At 54.5% G+C, this 18,369-nt stretch overlaps 1 protein-coding gene across 3 annotated transcripts; it reads left to right on the top strand.

Moving 5' to 3' along the window:
- Positions 1–887: 887 nt before the first annotated feature.
- On the top strand, positions 888–15,874 carry TBX3 (T-box transcription factor 3). Of its 3 annotated transcripts, none has more exons than XM_055796564.1 (8): positions 888–1,362; positions 2,978–3,422; positions 5,276–5,543; positions 6,814–6,960; positions 9,147–9,223; positions 10,566–10,723; positions 12,126–12,823; positions 13,638–15,874. In XM_055796564.1, exons 2-8 carry the CDS (start codon positions 3,028–3,030, stop codon positions 14,082–14,084), a joined length of 2,190 nt encoding a protein of 729 aa, XP_055652539.1. In that variant the 5' UTR covers positions 888–1,362; positions 2,978–3,027; the 3' UTR covers positions 14,085–15,874. The 3 variants fall into 3 exon arrangements, with proteins under 3 accessions (XP_055652539.1, XP_055652538.1, XP_055652540.1); XM_055796563.1 differs by lacking the exon at positions 888–1,362 and adding an exon at positions 1,954–2,355; XM_055796565.1 differs by lacking the exon at positions 888–1,362 and having other exon boundaries at positions 2,247–3,422; positions 5,372–5,543.
- Positions 15,875–18,369: the final 2,495 nt, after the last annotated feature.

Below are 18,369 nucleotides of genomic sequence, written 5' to 3'. Positions count from 1 at the left end.
TCATTGATAACGAGTTGCCACAGCCCATCCCAGCGCTGCGCGGGTAGCCAAGCTCCTGGCTTCGCGAAACACATCAGCCTTGCCGCCCCCCCCCCCCCCCCCCCCCTGCTCTTTGAACGCATTACTCCCGCTTCCTTTCCTCCCTCCTCCTCTTTTCTCCATCCACCCCCACTCCCGACCAAAGGGGAGATATTTTGGTGAATGCAAAGAGATCCTAGACGCTGGTTACTACAGGGACTTCACCAAGCTGGCGCCAAGCGCTCTTAACCATGTGCGTCAAAAATGCAATGTTAGAAGAGCTAATCACTTTAGAGGTTCCGCTCCCATCTGCGCGCAGCCAGTGCCGAGCCCCCGCACTCCTCCGCTCCGCTCCCGCAGGATTATCTTCCCCTCTTTCAAGCAGGATGGGGTGTCGGGAGACTTCCCAGCCCCTTCCCCCCCCCCCCCCCCCCCAGGGATGGTGTGGGTGATGATTCGGCACCTCCCCGCGCTGGGCTGTCACGCGTGGGCGCCCCGTGCCCTGCGTGCCCACGGCTCCCGCGACACGCACACAGCCGCAAGCCCCCTCTTGCTGCCCTGGACTGTCACCCCCAGGGAACGTGTCTTCCCAGAAACTTCCCAGGCGGATCCCGCCCGGTTCGTCCCTCTCCATTGGGCCGGCGCAGCCCCACGCGTGATGCCTTCCCGGGGGGGTGGGGGGTGGCTCCATGCGGGCCCGGCCGTGGGGGGCGGCCCGGAGATGGGCAGCCCGGGGATGGCCCCCCCGCCCCGACGCTGCCCCGGCCGGGCGCAGGGAACGCCGCACTTCCCGTCTCCTCCCCGCGCACCTCATGGAAGAGGAGGGGTGTGGGAGCGTAACCCTCTCGGCGCCGGTGCCAGCCGAGTGGCTTTAATCCTCCGCGCCGAAGAAAGAAAGAAGACAAAAAAAAAAAAAGAATAATGAATTTAAAAAATCCCTTTTTTTTTTTTAGCTGCCCCCCGCGATTAGCAGCCGCCGGGCCCGGGGCTGAGCGGGGCGGCGGCCCCCGCCCGCCCCGCCGCAGCCCGCAGCCGCCCACCAGGACAATAATAACGGCGGCCGCGGCCGCTCGGGCAGCCGGGGCCGAGCCCGGGCTGGGGGAGCCCCGCAGAGCTGCCTCCGCGCCGGCTCCCACCCCCCGGGGCTCGTCCCGAGGTTTGCGGGGGGAAGGAAGGCGACCAGCCCCCGGCCTGGAGGTTCTGTCTCGTGTAAAGAAAGCTGCTTTCCCGGGGGGAGGGGGGGACACCGGGGGTGACACCAACTCCGGCGGCTGCGGGGACCGGCGGCAGCCGCGACGCGGCGAGGATGGGCGAGCGGTGCGGCGGGCCCCGCGGCCGCCCGAGGTGGGTCTGGGGCGGGAAGGGGGGGGGGCACGGTGGGGCCGCAGCGCCCGGAACGGTGCGGTGTGGTGCGGTACGGCGGGGGGCACGCAGCGCCGGACATCCCCACCCCCCACCCCTCCACCACCCCCACCCCCCACGCGTGGACCCCCCCCCGCTCCCGGCGCGCCCTCGCCGCCCTCCAGCGCTGCCAGCAGCCGCTGCTTTGGAAGATCCTACCGGGCGGCCGGCCGGCGGAGAGCGCAGGGAAGTGCCCAGCCTGCCGCCGCGCCGGGGCCGGGGGGCGAGGCGGCCCCCAGCACCCCCCCTAGAGGCGGGTGCCGCCGGCCGCCCTCCCCGGCGCTGCCTGCTCCCTCCCCTCTGATCATGTTGACATATTCACACGGCCCGGAGTACTAGTGATGCTTTGCTGCAGCGTTACAGTTTCCGACACCTTCTTTTTATAACTCGGCTCTGTCCCCCTTCCACTCGACCTGTCAAAACCACGCCTATGGAGCCTCACAATTGGTCCGAAAGCGTCAAAGGGCCAATCAAGGAGGCTGCAGCTCCCCTGTAACCCACAACACATCCATACAATCCGGTGCACGCAGAGCACAGGCTCACAGGGAATTCTCAGAGCTGAGAGGCTCCTTCTCCCTCTCTCTCTCTCTCTCTCTCTTTTCCTCTCTTTCTCCCCCCCTTTTTCTCTTCCTTTCTCTTTCCCTCTCTCTTTCTCCCTCTCTCCTTTGCTGGAGCGCTGCTGGAGAGGAGACAAGAGCGTAATTCTTCCAGATTTTTTTTTTTTTTTTAAGGCAGAGTGAAAGAGAAAGAGAGGGGGAAAAAATAAAAAAAAAGGAAAGGAGGAGGGTGAAAGAAAGAAGAGATCCTGATGGAAATCAGGGCAACCTGACCAGCTCCTGCTTGGAGAGGGGGGAAGGCGAGGCGGAAACGAGATTTCCCTACAAGTTTTTTGCTGCTGAAGGTTGCTCAGGAGCCTTCCTCGGTCGGCGAGGGGGGGTGGGTTTGTTTGCTTCTTTCTGCTTTCCCTCCCTTCCCAGCCTCTGCTCTGCAGCCTGACCGTACGGAGGAAAGGTGGAGGGGTGGGGGGGAGGGGGGGGGGGAGAGCCAGCCACCCAAAAAGAAAACCCAGCTTCGAGCCGTCACCCTCCGCCACGAAAGAAGAGAAGGGAGATTGAGACTAAGAGAAAAAAGAAGAAGAAAAAAAAAGATCTCGGCTTGTCCAGCCCTTCTGCGGCAACAGGAGCAGACAGCGAACCCGGTGGATTTTTTTTTTTTTTCCCTTCTTCGGCGTTTCTTTTCCAGCGCACGGACTTCCACTCCGGAGAAAAAAAAAAAAAAAGAAAAAAAAAAAGATCAACAAAACAAACGCAGAGGCCGAACACAAAAAAAGCAAGACTAATAATGAACAATCCTGTTAATCCGCTGTCCCGAGGGCTGGGGATGTGCCCCGGCTCGGGAAGTTGTAGGCTGTAGAAGTTCTGCCTCTCCCCCATGTACTGTGCTTTCTAGAGCTTGTTTCCCCCCCCCCACCCTTTTTTTTTTTTTTTTTTTTTTTTTTGGTGCTTTATTGCTGTTATTGTTACTATCTTAATTTTTCTTCTTCATGATGTGCTGTTAGAAACCACTCCGGGACTACTCCAGCAGTAGGAAGACCGAGGAGTGGAGTGGATGAATATACCGATGAGAGATCCAGTAATCCCTGGGACAAGCATGGCTTATCATCCTTTTTTACCTCACCGGGCACCGGACTTTGCCATGAGCGCAGTGTTGGGACATCAGCCTCCCTTCTTCCCGGCTCTGGCTTTACCTCCCAACGGGGCAGCCGCCCTCTCCCTTCCCGGGGCTCTGGCTAAACCCATCATGGATCAGTTAGTGGGGGCTGCAGAGACTGGTATCCCCTTTTCTTCCCTGGGTCACCAGGCAGCAGCCCATCTGAGGCCTTTAAAAACTCTGGAGCCAGAAGAAGAGGTGGAAGATGATCCGAAAGTGCATCTGGAAGCCAAAGAGCTTTGGGAGCAATTCCATAAAAGAGGCACGGAGATGGTGATTACCAAATCGGGAAGGTAGGTCTGGGTCGGGGTTCGTGCCTCTCCCCCCCCCCCCCCCCCCCCAATCCCTGCACCCCACCAGGCTGCTCCAAAGCAAGGCTGTTTCACCGGCACTTTTCTCCATAAAACTCCTTTCACCTGGAATTACAGAAAGTTTTAGGCGGCTGAAGATCCAAGCCCATCTCGGGCACCATGCTGCAGGGAAAGGCTCAGCCACGAGCTGGCCCTGCTCAGCGTGTGCAGGGGGTGAGAGGGTCCCTTCATGGTTCAGTAGCTTAATGCTTTCTGGAGAAGGCTGGTAGCAGAGAGAAAATAATTTGGGGTTGGAAAAGGAGCTGGCCTGACTTCAGCTTTGCTACATGTATTTTTTTCTTCCTTGAGAAAGAGAAAGGGGAATAAAGGAAAAATTCTGTGGAGCGGTGCATGGCTGCTGGTGAGGCAGGAGCTGCAGAAAGGCAGATAGGATCGGTTTATCAGTTCCTTCGCTTATGCCTCTCTCTCTACCGGGATCTAGGCGTGCATTTGTGCTGACTAATTAGATCTGGAAATGCACAAAAAGCTGACGAAAATACCCAGCGGTCCTGCAGCCGCTGCTGTGGTGGTGGGGAAGGGTTTGCAGCTCCATGCTGCCTGTCCCTGTATTTATATAATCTTCACGTGGGAATGAATGAACATACACGGCACGTCCACGCTCAGCATTTCTGCTTTTTATAGGTTTACCCATCTGAAATCCCTCTCTGTATTCACTACTCATTGACATCTGTGCTCTTTTACAACTCTGCCTATCGCTGTGATGACACACAAGGAGAAAACCCCCTTCCCACCCGGGTGTTTTTATAAGGGACTCTCTTAGAAACCTCCCAAACAATTTGCGTGTAATTTGCCAGGAGAATAACTCGAGGAAGCCACTCCTGAAAAGTCTTCTTAGATGGCCTTCAGCTGCCTTGCTGGAGCCTCACCTACTTGCAGAGCACCAGTTGCAGGCTACAGGCTCAGAGGAAAAAAAACAAACAAACAAAGACCAGCAAGGAGGAGGGGAAAAATAATCCCCTCGCCCATTTTACTGCTTTCCCGAAGTTTTCTTTGTTAATTGTGGTCAAAAGTTTTTGCGGGAGAACCTCGGTGAGTGTTAAGCGCTCTTACAAGTTGCAAAGTCATGTGTTTCCTTTTAAGTTGAGATTGCTGAATGCCAACCGCTCGATATAATAAACAGCAAATTTGTGGTATCCTGTTCCAGTTTGGAGCTGGACTGGGGCGTGCAGGGGAGCGGGGTTGCAGGGAGCCCTCTGCACGATTGGGGTGTCACCGGCCGGCTGTGGCGTGGGAAGCCACGGCAGCCACTCTGCCCTCACGGTAGGGTTTTGGGTTTTTTTTCTCCTCCTCTGCAAAGTGGGAAAACTTCCCTCTCCACTCTTCGTCGGTGGACTAGGTTATAATAATGTGGAATATTTATTTTCTCGGGGTGCAATCTGTTCCCATGTCTTTGTTTAGCAGGCGAAAAGGGAAATAGGGAGAGACCCGAGAGCCCCAGATGAGGCTTTGCAGTTTAGGACTGGCAGAGGGTAGGCGCCCGCTGATTTCCAGGGAGCACGTACCTCTCCCCTCCGCCTTCCATCCCAGGGACCATTTTCTCCTGAAACTTTTAAGTGTTTGAGAAATCTTTTTGTTGGGGGCGGGGGTGAAGCCTTTTTGCTGGGCAGGGGACGACACACACGACTTTTCTGCTTCTGAGAGCTGAAGCGATTGCTTGGTAGACACGCTACCGAGATTCAGGAGCTTATTTAAATGCTGTAATGAATTTTTATTTTATTTTTGTCTTGTCTTTTCTTTACCTCTCTCTCCCCCCCCCCCCCCCCCCCCGCCCATAGGAGAATGTTTCCTCCATTTAAAGTGAGATGCACTGGACTGGATAAAAAGGCCAAGTACATTTTGTTGATGGATATTGTGGCGGCTGATGATTGTAGGTACAAATTCCATAATTCCCGGTGGATGGTAGCCGGCAAAGCTGACCCTGAAATGCCAAAGAGAATGTACATCCACCCGGACAGCCCGGCCACCGGCGAACAATGGATGTCCAAAGTCGTCACCTTTCACAAGCTGAAGCTCACTAACAACATCTCTGACAAGCACGGATTTGTGAGTGCCTTTTACACCTTCCCCCGTGCCCCCCTTCCCCTCCCTCGCTGCCTGGCCAGAGCGGGGGTCCTGGTGGGGGGGACCCTCCCAGGAGCGCAGCGGCTGCTGGGCCGGAGCCGTGCCCGCAGCCCCGGCTGGCAGCTCCCGCGGCGGCTGGAGTGTGGGGAAACTGGGAATGAATCCCCCCGCCAGGCGCATCTGCCCGCTTTTATAATATTCCGTGATTTTTTCTGTTGTTGAGGTCAGGTCTAAACACTCGAGCTTATTCTGTAACCTCTCCGTGCCAGTCAGCATTAACTTTAGCGATACATTTCCAGCATAGCACAACTCGGTATTTCTCGGAGCTGTGGTGACTTCATATATATCTCTATCTATATTTTATTTTTTTAATAGAGTTGATCATACTTTTTAAGCGTAGGAAAATGATATGCATATGTGTATAAAGGGCTTAAAGGCCTAAGTACGCAAACATTTAAATATATATTAATCTGGATAATGTAAAGCAAGCCGGAGTGAAAATAAACAGGGACCAAAATCAGAGGTCAAGTTGCCCATTCATGTCTGTCCGCTCCTTTACATTTACTGGGTGTGCAGAGATAAAAACTTACCCTAAGAGTGAAATCAAACAAACCTGCTGATAAGTGCTCGGACGATCCTTGCCATTTCTTTCTATTCCTGGGAAAGCCTCCGCCTTGGAGCCAGGGGTTGCTGGTGGTGGCCGCGGTCGGGGGATCTCTAATGTGCCGAAGATTGCATTTGCTGGCTGTGATTTGATTAGACGATACATTTTTGCCTTTTGCAGAAGGCCTTAAGTGGATTGGGGCGAGCAATTAGACCTAGCCAAGGCTCTCGTGGTGGCGTTGCTATTGTAGCTGCTGCTGCTGCTTTACTTGATTTTATTTTATTACTTTTTTTCACTTTGAAATCAAAAGACGTTGCAGTCAGAACCCAAACAGCTTCTCCCGCTCTCCTAGGAGAGTTCTGCTGGGATTGCCCCCCTCCTCTCCCTTCAAGAGGTCCGGCGGGGAGAGCCTAGCTCCGGCGAGCTGGAGCTGTCAGTGCTTTTTGTTGGATGCTGCAAGGCGTGTGCGTGTTTGGAGTGTGCTCGGCGGGGAGGAGGAGTGAGGGGAGGAAGGAGAGGGAAGGCAAATTAGGAGGAGAAAGTGCCGATGGCTGGGGGAAGTGCGAGGCGGGGGTGCTGCTCCTGCTGACCGTCTTCTTTCCCCTCCTCTGCCCTCTCTGCTCCGGCCGCTGCCCCCCCCGCCCCCAGACCATTTTAAACTCCATGCACAAGTACCAGCCCCGGTTCCACATCGTCCGAGCCAACGATATTCTCAAGCTTCCCTATAGCACGTTCAGGACCTACGTTTTCCCGGAGACTGAATTCATCGCAGTGACCGCATACCAGAATGATAAGGTAAGGAGATGAAGAAAGGATTTGTTTTACGTGTTTTGGCTTTTAAGAGAGCTTTTACTCTGCATTGTTCCTTAAAAATCACGAAGCCCATCCCGCTTCTCTCTCTCCCCCACCTCTTCTTTCCCCCAAAACCTCCTTGATCCAACTTCGGGAAGGCGCTGGGGGAGGGGGTCGAGCACTCTCTTAACCCGACCTCGCCGAGGGCAGTTAGAGGGAGGTCAGGGGGGGCTGTTTAGTTGGGTTTTTACCAGTACCTCTCCCCGGTATGGGGAAAGGGGTAGGATGGGGTGGGGATCGCTGCTCTCAGTGTGGATTTAATCTAAGATGCATCAGAGGGGAAGAAAAAAAGAGAGAGGGAAAAAAAATCGGCTCCGTGTGTCGAAAGAGAGGGGGGAGAGCAGCAGGGCTGGAGATTTTGTAATTTTTCCTGGCCTTTGTGCTGTTTTAGCTCCTTTAACAGCAATTGGCAATAAGGCTGGAGCGCACGTCTGGTTCCTATTATTATTATATTATGATTTTTTTTTTTTGCATCCTGCAGTGTTTTATTATTTTTTGTGGTGCAGAAATATGCTCTGATCAGAGAGGGGTATCTCGCTTGAATTTAGCTGGAAGGTCTGAAAAAGCCAGTGTGAGAAAGTTTTGCAGCACTGCAGACGCTGCCTTTCCATTTCTGCTGGTTTATTGTCGCTTGCGACGAAGGTGGTATATTTGAGAGAGTGGCAAATGGTGAATTTACGATAATTAAGTCAAGTGGAAGGAAGCGAAGGAGCCAAAAAAGGGGCTTTGATTTTTTTTCTGTCTATAAATTATAACTTTGCGTGCGTGTGCGTTAAGCGCAGAGGGTCTGGATGTGCAGCCCCCACTCACTGCAGCTTCCCTGTGCCGCTCTCTGTCCCCTCACATCCTTCACTCTTAAAAGTCTGCACCCTTCTGCCCTCGGTTTCCAAAAGGCCACTTCTCCCTCGGGGCTCGGGCGATTTTCCTCTCTCGCTGCGGCCGGGCGTTTGCAAGGAAACGGAAAGAAAATGTGTGTACAGAGAGTAGACTTTGCTTTGGGACTTATCAGCAGGGCTGTTCGCCCCGGTCTATCATCTGGGGCCGGCTTGGGTGAAGGACAGAAATGAGCATATTTGTCTGATTGCCATGAAATCGCCTGGAAAGCGGCGTGCGGGAGCGGCGGGGAGCTCTCGGCTCCGGCGCCCTGGGAGCCGCCTCGCCGGCAGGTCAGAAGGCACAGCCGGGATCACCTGGATTAACCGTCCTGCTGCTTTTGAGCAGTGGGGTTTCTTGCTCTTTCCTGATCCTGCGTGTGCGGCGGGGGGTGGGGGGGTGGGGGTAACTCGGGAGCCGGGGCCGGTCCTGCCCGGCACTCAGCGGCAGGCAGGGGTTTGCTTTCGGGGTCCGGCTCTGCTCTCAAATTGAAGGGTTGCAGTGCTTTCAGCCCGGCCCAGGACCAGGGCTGGGAGCGGAATGGTGGGCAGGCAGCATCCCCTTTCCCACCCCGGTATCCCGTTATAGTGAGGGGAGCCCCTGGCCGAGCTTTGAATCCCTCTCTGCGCATCATATGTGTAGGCACGGGGAGTTGCAGGGTGTCCCGCTCTGCCCCCCGGTCCCTCCAAACACAGGAAGAAACAGCCATTCCCTGCAATAACCTGAATCTTGAGGAGACCCCCAAACATTCACAAAAAAAACCTTACACTACTACCCCCCAAAAAAAAAATCAACTCCTGGCACCCCCAGTACCCCAACAGACACGCGGAGCATAATGCGATTATATAAAGTATTTTATTATAGCAAGGGGGTGGGTATGATTCCTTTGCGGTTTAATTATGGCATTCAAAGAGTTTTAAGCACAGGCATAACTTGCATGGATCGCATTGCACGGCTCAATTAATTCCGATGTGATGGCAGCAACACGGGGCTCTTTCATTGCCACCACAGCCCGGGTCACTGGCCAGGGGATTGAGGGCAAGCTGCCTCCAAACCAGCTTGGGAAAACAGGGAGATTCACCCCAAACCCAGGGACCTTTGCCCCCTGCCCTGTCCTGCTCCTCCTGGGGTCCTGCCAGTACTGGAGGGGGGACTGGGGAGAGGAGTTTTTTGCTGTTACTTTTTAATACAAAATCTCCTGATCTCTGCCCCAACCCCCTGCCTTTTTTTTTTTTTTTTTTTTTTTCATCCTATAGATCACTCAATTAAAAATTGACAACAACCCCTTTGCCAAAGGTTTTCGGGACACCGGGAATGGAAGGAGGGAAAAAAGGTGAGTCTGGACAGATTATATATAGGCACCTCTTTTGGTTTTCATGTGTAAAGCTCAGGACATGAACAGGTCAAAATCACCTCGCCTCGCCTCCAAACCACACTTCTCCCCGCCAAAATTCATAAGGATCTTGTCATTAATAACGCCAAACTGATTGCATGGGAATTCTTTCCTGCTTTCCACATTTATTTTTCACATCGCAGGGAATGGCTGGCCAAAGGGATGGTGGTACATTAAACAAATATCACTGGAGAAAGAAGGTTCCCTTAAAATTTTGAGAGGGAACATTACATTATAGTTTGTGTCTGGGACTAGGAAAGAGGGAGAAGTGAGGGCAGAGCTGATCGCTGATTCAATCTCTTCTGGCATTTTCCCGGGGACTATGTCAAAAAGACTAAAATGTGGAGGAGAAACATATAAATAAAGTGTTTTGACAGAGGTGTCTTGTGAATATGGAAGTAATTAATGATAGAAGATTCTTAATTTTTCTAAAAGCAGCCAGATGCAGTTTGTGCCCCAGTTAGACAGCTAGACAGAACTTGTTCTAATGGGACTGGATTTTTATTTTTAATATTGGGGAAAATTGAGAAAGGGGTGATTTTTTCTTTGGTGAGGGATATATCTTTTGTTACAGCAGACAGAATATTTCAGCTGTTTGCACTTTGATTTAGATAATGAATAAATCTATCTGTTTCTCCTTTTTTAACAAAAAATAAAAAAAAAGGAGGGGGGGGGGAACACGACACACGACTGTAATGTAAGACAAGAGGCCTTTCTCCCTGCCCAGCACTGAGCCCAGCGTGTGCACACACACACACACATGCATATGCACACATGCCAGGTCCTCTTGTCCGTCAGTGTGAAAATAAAGCCAATGCTGGAGCCACAGGACGGAAATGATTTCTAATTTCTCTCTAAATATAAATAGATTTTTACTCGGGGTTAATTGTTGGTGAAAAGATTACATAAAGTGCCTAACAAAATAACCACTTCCTAGCAATCTTAGCAACCATTAAGATGGCTCATATCTCTGGAACATCCTCGCCTTTTAAAAGCTAATCTCCAGGGAATGCTTCCCTCTCCCCTCCGCCCCTTGTCTTTAATATCTGCCCTCACTGAGTTGCTGCTCACCGCTTCCAAGAAATCTCCTCTTATTAGCAGCCAAGCCCTGCCTGCGAGAAGCGTTCCCCCCTCGAGGGGACCTTGGCCCTTAACTCCCCTGCCCCAGTCATCCCCAAATGAGATCGCAAGAAGGGGCTGGGGAAGGGATGGGGGGTCCCTGGGGTGGTCCCCGGGGGGGGTTGCCGGGGTCCACTTGCCCAGCGGGTGCGTGTGCCCGTAGGAAGCAGCTGACCCTGCAGTCCATGCGGGTGTACGACGAGAGGCAGAAGAAGGAAAACCCCACCTCGGATGAGTCCTCCAACGAGCAGACGGCCTTCAAGTGCTTCGCCCAGTCCTCCTGCCCTGCCGTGCCTGCCGTCGGCACTTCCAGCCTCAAAGGTGAGAGCTGCGGCCCCCGGGTCCCCCAGGACCCCCACGGGGAGAGCCTGGGTGCCTGCTCTGCGGGGGGACAGATCCTGGCCCGTACCACTGCCCTTGGGCACTGGCCTGCCTTCCTTCCGTCCTTCATTCCTTCCTTCCTTTATCTTGCCTTCTTTTCTCTGTTTTCTCTCTTTACTCTCTTCTGTCCTCTCACTTCGTTCTCCACTTTATCTCTTTTCTTTTCCCTATTTCCCTCTTCTTCCTGCTTTCTTCTTCTTTCTTTGCACCTTTCCCTATTTCCCTCTTCTTCCTGCTTTCTTCTTCTTTCTTTGCACCTTTCCCTTTCCCTATTTCCCTCTTCTTCCTGCTTTCTTCTTCTTTCTTTGCACCTTTCCCTCTCCCCTTCTTTTTCTCTCTCATTCTTTCCCTCTGCCCTCCTCACTCTTCCTCTCCCTCCTCCTCTCCCTCTCTCTCTGCTGCACGTTCATTCCTCCCCTCCTTGGTTCAGAAAGGAGCTAGCTCCAAGTCAAGGGAGCAAAGACAGACCACGGGGCAAAAGTTCAAAACTGGAGTCACTCCATTAATATTCCTCTCTGAATCTGTTATTAGAGGAAGGATCTTTCCCCTGGATACAGTCCCGAACTTTGTTATAGAAAAGTCACCCTTGATTTCTCTCCGTGCGGGGTTGGGAGCTGTCTGCAGCTCTCTCACATGTATTAATCCATCCAGGGGCGGGGGGTGCAGGGGGAGGAGGAAACAACCTCTTTTTTGTTGCTGCTTTACTCGTTTGTTTCAAGTCCTGCCGAGCTGAGGGGAGGGGACCCGAAAAGCAAACCAGAGCTTCGCACCTGGGGCGCTGAAATTAAGAGATGAAGTGCAGAGGAATCCGGCGAAGCCGTGCATGCGATTGGGGGGTGGGGGTGCAGGGGGTGATGGACGCGGGGGTGGGGGTGCGTGTTCAAAGTTTGCCCATTGAAAGGGCTGAAAACTTGGAAAAAGTTCTTAGGAGACACATCCCCAAGGCCCTCCAACCCGCCGGCAGGACGGTGCTGTCCCTGCCGCTCCGCTGCCTCTGCCGCGGCCGACGGGGGTCCCCGGGGGGTCCCCGCAGCCCCAGGCAGCCCCAGCCTCCGCTGGCCCGGCCCCACCCGGCTGGGGGTCGCTCCCCCGGGGCCGCTGCTTTGTTTCGCAGCCGGTTTTGCTGCCCTGTGTAAAGCTCGGGCTGGCTGGGATGGGGCGGGCAGTGGGAGCTGGGTGTGTGTATATTTATATGATTATAATAATAAAAAAGGAAGTATTTACATCTAAACCTCTGGCCGGCGTGGAAGCCTCTGTGCCCCCTTGCCCAGCCCGACGGGGACTGGGGGCTTTAGGGACGCGCAGCGCCGGATCCCAGCGCCGGGCTCCCTTTGTCTTGCAGATCTCTGCCCCAGCGAGGGAGACAGCGATGCAGACAGCAAAGACGATCCCTTGCTAGAAGCCAACGAGTCGGGCAAAATCAGCACGACCACCACCCCAGCTCCGGCCAGCTCCGCCGCGCCCGCCGGAGACGACCCCCGGCAGAAGGGGGGCAGCCCCTCCAAAAGCCACTTCTTCCCCAGTGACTCAGCGGGGAGTCGGAGCCGAGAGAGGACGGAGAAAGCCCCTCCGGACTCCCGGCACAGCCCGGCTACTATCTCTTCCAGCACCCGGGGGGGAAGCCTGAGCGGCGAGGAACTGAAAAGCCCCCTCAGGGATGGCCCCAAGGTAGATGAGAACCGGCTGCTGGGGAAAGAGCCCTTCGCCCCCCTGACGGTGCAGACCGACAGCGCGGCCCACCTCAGCCAGGGACACTTGCAGAACCTCGGCTTCCCCCCCGCCCTGGCCGGCCAGCAGTTCTTCAACCCGCTGGGGAATGGGCACCCGCTGCTGCTGCACCCCGGGCAGTTCGCCATGGGGGGGGCTTTCTCCGGCATGGCCGCGGGGATGGGGCCCCTGCTCGCCACCGTCTCCGGGGCATCCGCCGGTGTCTCGGGACTGGACAACACGGTCATGGCCACTGCGGCGGCCCAGGGACTCTCGGGAGCTTCGGCGGCCGCGCTGCCTTTCCATCTGCAGCAGCACGTCCTGGCTTCTCAGGTAGCTCACTCCGCCCCCCCCCCCCCCCCCCCCCCCCGCTGCCCCTCTGGAGCAGGGGGGGCCGTCCCGGGGAAGGAGGGGGCAGCGGAGCACCCCTTTGGGTCCCCCCCCACCCATCCCTGGCTCTCCCGGGTTTGGGGAAAGCTGGGAGGTGGGAAAGCCCCGCGGTGTGTGTGTGTGAAGGGGCGGGTGGCCCACCTTGAACTCCCGGAGCTCTTCCACCCACCCCGCTGTCCTCTGGCTCCCGTGCTCCGTGACACTGTGCCGGGGCCAGACCTCTGTCCCTCCCCCGCCGCCCCGGGGGCTTGGTGCTCCCCCCCCCCCCGGGCAGTCCCAGCGCGCAGCTCCGCGGTGCAGGGCGCGTTGCAGCCTGCGGAGCGGAGCCGCCGGCGGGGGAGCGGCGGGGGGCTGCCCGGGGGGGGGAGGGGGGTGGGCGGAACTGGCCGTACCCACCGGGACAGAGCGTTTGGACAGAGCGTTTGCCCCAGCGAAAGAAAATCTTCCCGCGGGAGAGAGACACCACGGCCCTTCTCTCATTGCGGCCCCTCTTGGGGCTGGCGGGAGGGGGCAGGCGATGTGGGGGCCGTGCGGGGTTGAGCCTCGGCAGGGTCTGCCTCGGGGGGGCGGGTGGGTTTGGCCTCGGTACTGGGAGGACGGGTCTTCATCCCCTCCCGTGGGCAGCAGCTTGGCCGCTGTCAGCTCTCCCAACTGGCGTGTGCGTGGGGGCTGCTGGCGTGGGGGTGCCGCGGAGCATCCCCCGTGGGGGGGATGTGCGGGCCGGTAACCCTTTCCTCTCTCTCCTCCTTTCCCGCAGGGCCTGGCCATGTCTCCCTTCGGAAGCCTCTTCCCCTACCCCTACACCTACATGGCAGCGGCGGCCGCCGCCTCCAGCGCCGCCTCCAGCTCGGTGCACCGGCACCCCTTCCTCAGCGCCGTGCGGCCGCGGCTCCGCTACAGCCCCTACCCGCTGCCCGTGCCCCTGCCCGACGGCAGCAGCCTCCTCACCACCGCCCTACCCGGCCTGGCTGCCGGCTCCGGCGAGGGCAAGGCGGGGGGGCTGACCGCCAGCCCCGGCTCCGTGCCCCTGGACTCCGCCTCGGACCTCACCAGCCGTTCGTCCACCCTCTCCACCGGCTCCGTCTCCCTCTCCCCCAAACTGGGCGCGGACAAGGAGGCGGCCACCAGCGAACTGCAAAACATCCAGCGCCTGGTCAGTGGGCTCGACCCCAAGCAGGACAGATCCCGCAGCGGCTCCCCATAACCCCCCTGCCCTCTGGGGGCTCATTTCAAATCAGTCTCGCAGTGCACTTTGTTTGAAAGAAACCACATCCTCCACCCCGCGAGTGTGTTGTTTTGTTGTTGTTGTGGGGTTTTTTTACCCCCCTCCTTGATTTTGTTTTTTCTTCCCTTTCTATTTTTTTAATATAAAATCCCCCGGCGTTGTGTGCGCGCTTACCAACAGAAAGGTATCTGGCGAAGCAGGGGGGGTGAGGGTGGGGAGAGGGTCGGGGATGGGGGAGTGGAACCGAGGTGGGCGACCTGGGTTGGAGGCTGCTCGCAGGGAGCAGGCTGGCCGAGCCAGGTCACCGGCGGGGTTGTAGCATCCTCCTCTCTCTCTCTTATTTTTTTTTTTTAACTGTGTAAAAAAGGAAAAAAAAACCAACAGAAAAACAGAAAAACAAGCACCTAAAAGCAAAAATAAAAGAAAAAAATCAAACAAACGTATGAATAAAAATTAAGTAAGAGAAGTGATTTTTTTTCTTTCCGAAAGAAAAGCGTGTAAGTAACTTGCATATCGGTTCTTCAACAGTTGTTTCCTGGGCGGGTTGTTAACGACAACCCCCTTAGTCAATATTAAGGGAAGCTGTGTGTTTAAAATATTATTGTGATGTCTGAGAGCCAGTCGGTGGCTTTTTTTGCATGTTCCATAGTAGTCTGCTTTTTTTGGGCGGGGTGGGGTGGGGTATTTTTTTATTTCGGTGGGGTTTTGTTGTTTATTTTTAATGCTCGTTTCAAATCCCAGGGAAAAAATTATTATTAATAATAATAAAAACAAAAATAAGACCCTCGTCCCTCTACCTTAAACATCCTCCCTGTAGCAACAACAGTAAGAAGTGTAGTTGGAAAGGAAAAAAAAAAAGTGAATTTATTTTATCTAAAAATCTCTGTAGCTTGACTGTAGGTTTATCACAGCTTTCCCTCTTTAATTGTATATGCAATAACAAGGTTTAAACATACTGAGAAGAAGAAAAGAGCGGACGCTATTATTAAAGTATTTATGTAATTATTTGATAACTTGTAAATACGTGGAATATGAATACTCGAAATTAAACTTTAATTTATTGACATTGTACATATCTCTGTAAATACGACTGCAGCTGTCTTTTTTTTCCTTCTGTTTTTATTTTTAGTCGTTTTCATTTCAGCTTCATAATTCCTTTAAACATACACCCCGACGCAGAGGAGAAATCCCCCCATTTCTGAGAGCTCACTTTTTAAATCTGAGTTCACCCCAGAAAACCTGACCTCGTCCTTTTGTAAAGGAGCCGAATGCAAAAGGCAAAGCAGTAACAAAATTAATCAAAGTCCTTTAAAAAAAATAAAAGAAAAAGCAGTGTGCCATGGTAGCTTTTAATCCTCGATTTCTTCAGTGTTCAGAGCGCTACTTTCCGCATAAGATGTCGACGACAAAAAAAATTATATACGTTAATACACGACAACAGGCTTCTCCAGTGGCTTGAGAGAAAAAAAGATGAAGATTCTAGGATTTTCTTTACTTTGTATTATTTTCCCCCGTTTCCTTGGTGTGTCAAAAAAACAACCCCGCGATGGAGTTTTACTACTGTGCTTATTGTTGTCTTTGTTTGAGTGAGTGCATATTTTCTTGGCTTGAAAGTCAGGTGCTCAGAGCTGGTTCAAAGAAAAAAAAATGAAGGTATATTTTGTGTTATATAAATGTTGAGAAGTTCTTGCTATTTTTTTCCTGTACTTTTTTTTTTTCTTTCCCTTTTAAAAGTCACTGAAGTTTCAATAAATTTTTATTGAAATGTCTTGGGCGTACTGTGAAATGCCTTCACCCCAATCCTCCCGAAAAGTGCCTGGGAGGATGGAGGGGTTGAAAGATATATGTCCCTCTTCTGCCTTCCTCCTCCACCCCCCATCCCCTTCCCAATATTAAGATATTTCTCCTGGAAGGAGCTAGTACGAACCAGTCGGGATGGTGTCGTTTGAATTGTTGGTGGGGAAGGACGAGTTTTAAGCAAGCTGTTTATTGTACCTTTTCCTCTCGCTTTTAAAGTCGATCCAGAGGCTACGAAGTCACGTCTTTTAATGGAACAATATTAAGTGGCATTTGAAAAGTTAATGAGAAAGGCTCAGCTATGCTTTTATCTGTCATAAATTAATAACGCAAAAGTGAAGAATTAGAGAATAGATCGGTTAAATTTTAATGCACAGCCCTCCTCCAAAGTTTCCAGGTAAAGTACTCAGGAGTTGATGGTGCTGCTGGGATCGTTTTCCCTCCCGTCCGGGCAGAGGAATTGCCTTTTCCAGTTAGTTACCACCTGGAAATCCATGGTTTTGTTTTCGTGGTTTCACACACACACACACCCCTCCCCTGGAATCGCCCCTTCTCTCCCTTGGGCTGATGATATGATGAGATTAAGGTAGAAAACGGCTGAAACGGGGACAGGCATCCAGGCGGCAGGCTGGACCAGTGGCCTGGGAGGTCACTGGGAATCCAGGAGAGCTGGCAGCCGCTGGTTGCACCTTTGCCAGTCCATGAGTGCATTCTTTAGCAGAACATATATATTTCTCCTTGTGAGAGAGATTCCTGCCCCCCCTCCCTTCAATAGTTAGTGGCCCGTATATTGGAAAGCGATTCATCCTCCGCCAGTAATAAATATTATAAGGATGTACTTCCAGCCTGTATCCTGCTCCATGCGTTGCCTGCCCCTCGGGCCCCGGCCTCTGCGCCGGCGAGATAAAGAGGTTCTCAGTGGGTGAAAGTGGCGATGGAGCTTTTCTCCCCCGTTTTTTTAACAAGTCCCCAGCGGGATCCCCCCACCACGCACATCAAACCCTGCTCAGTTCCCCTTCTTGGGGGGACGGGACCCTTCCCATTTCAGCTTTGTGGTGGTGGTGGTGCTGGTGTGCGTCTGCATTTTAAAGCCGCGGTGTGGGGGCAAGGTTTGGGCTGAGCAGGACTTTTTCTCTCCCGCTTACCCCACCCTGGGATGACCCAAGGTGATGGCTACTGGGGATGTCACTTTAGCTGATGCTTCTCTGAGCTGGCCTGGGCGAGGTGGGGATTTTAGAGACGGGTCTGGCAAAAGAAATTACCCACACACACACACCAAGAAGCAGGCAGCCAGCCCTCTGGCTGCAGCCCCACAAGCGGGCTTCCACCCGGGTCCTCGACGCGGGTGGGAGCTGGGGCCGCTGCGGGAGGGGGGCTCGGCACCGGGGTGAGGGGGCAGATGCTGCCAGCCCCTCCGGGCTGGAAAACCACCCTCCACTATGCCTTTCAACTCTCTCCCCTGCTCCGAGCTCCGGCCTTAGAGGCAGCCCAGAGACACCTTTCCGTGTGTAACAGACCCCCGCGCAGCCACCGCGCTCTCATTTATTAGGCTTCAGGAACGATGGGGGAATCTTAATTTTTTTTGCCCCTCCCCAGCTGCTGGTACCCCCAGATCTTTCTTACAGAGGGACAACGGTTACAGTCTGTGCGTGCAGGGGGGTAGTTTCATAGTTGGCGAGGAAATTCGCTACTGATGTTCAGAGGAAAGCGAGCACCCCCCAGAAAACCCCTACCCCCCCGGCTTGCCTTCCTGCTGGCCCAGGGGGCCAGTAGCCACCCCGCAGGCCAGGCGGGCACTGGCAGCCCTGGGGCGCCGCGAAACTGGAGGTCACGATTTATTTAATTTTTTTTAAAGGCTGAGGGTGCAGCCTGATTGATTTAACGCCCCCCTCCCCCCTTCCAGGGGCCTAATGGTGACCTCCCCCTCCCCATGCCCTTGCAAGAAATCCGTGTACCGCAGGTGTAACTCTGACTTGCAAATGGCTTTATCTCTTGTGTATCTTATTTGTATATAGTAACGTTAATGAGTAACTCTTGTGGCGCTTGTGGATGGAGGTAAACAGCGAGCAATCTCTCTGGATTATCCTGTCTATTACTCACCTGGCGCCTGTCTTGATATCCTCAATGGTTTTATGGCTGATGCAGGCGACCCGGCGCTGGGGTGGGGGGGGTCCGGCGGCGGGGGGGTCCGGCGGGGCGCCGGCGCCACCTCTCGGGCAGCCCCAGCAGTGCCGAGCCGCCCCCCAGGGGACCCACGGCCCGTGGGAGCGGGGCACGGCACCCACCGGGGCTGATCGCCGCGGGTGGGGAGGGGAGCCGCCCCCCGCCCCGGACCCCCGGCCGAGCAGTGCGGCAGAGCTCGGCCCAGGCTTTGCTGGGAGCGGAGCCGGGTTCCACCCATGGGGGTTTCAGCCCCGAGTCCAAAGTCTCTGGGAAAGCGGGGCAGGAGCGCGGAGCTGGGACCGCA

Source organism: Falco peregrinus, chromosome 2 (genome assembly GCF_023634155.1).
Source record: "Falco peregrinus isolate bFalPer1 chromosome 2, bFalPer1.pri, whole genome shotgun sequence".
In the NCBI taxonomy this organism is placed as follows: Eukaryota; Metazoa; Chordata; class Aves; order Falconiformes; family Falconidae; genus Falco; species Falco peregrinus.
The sequence above is the reverse complement of the archived record's forward strand: the minus strand, read 5'-3'. Positions and strand labels throughout refer to the sequence as shown.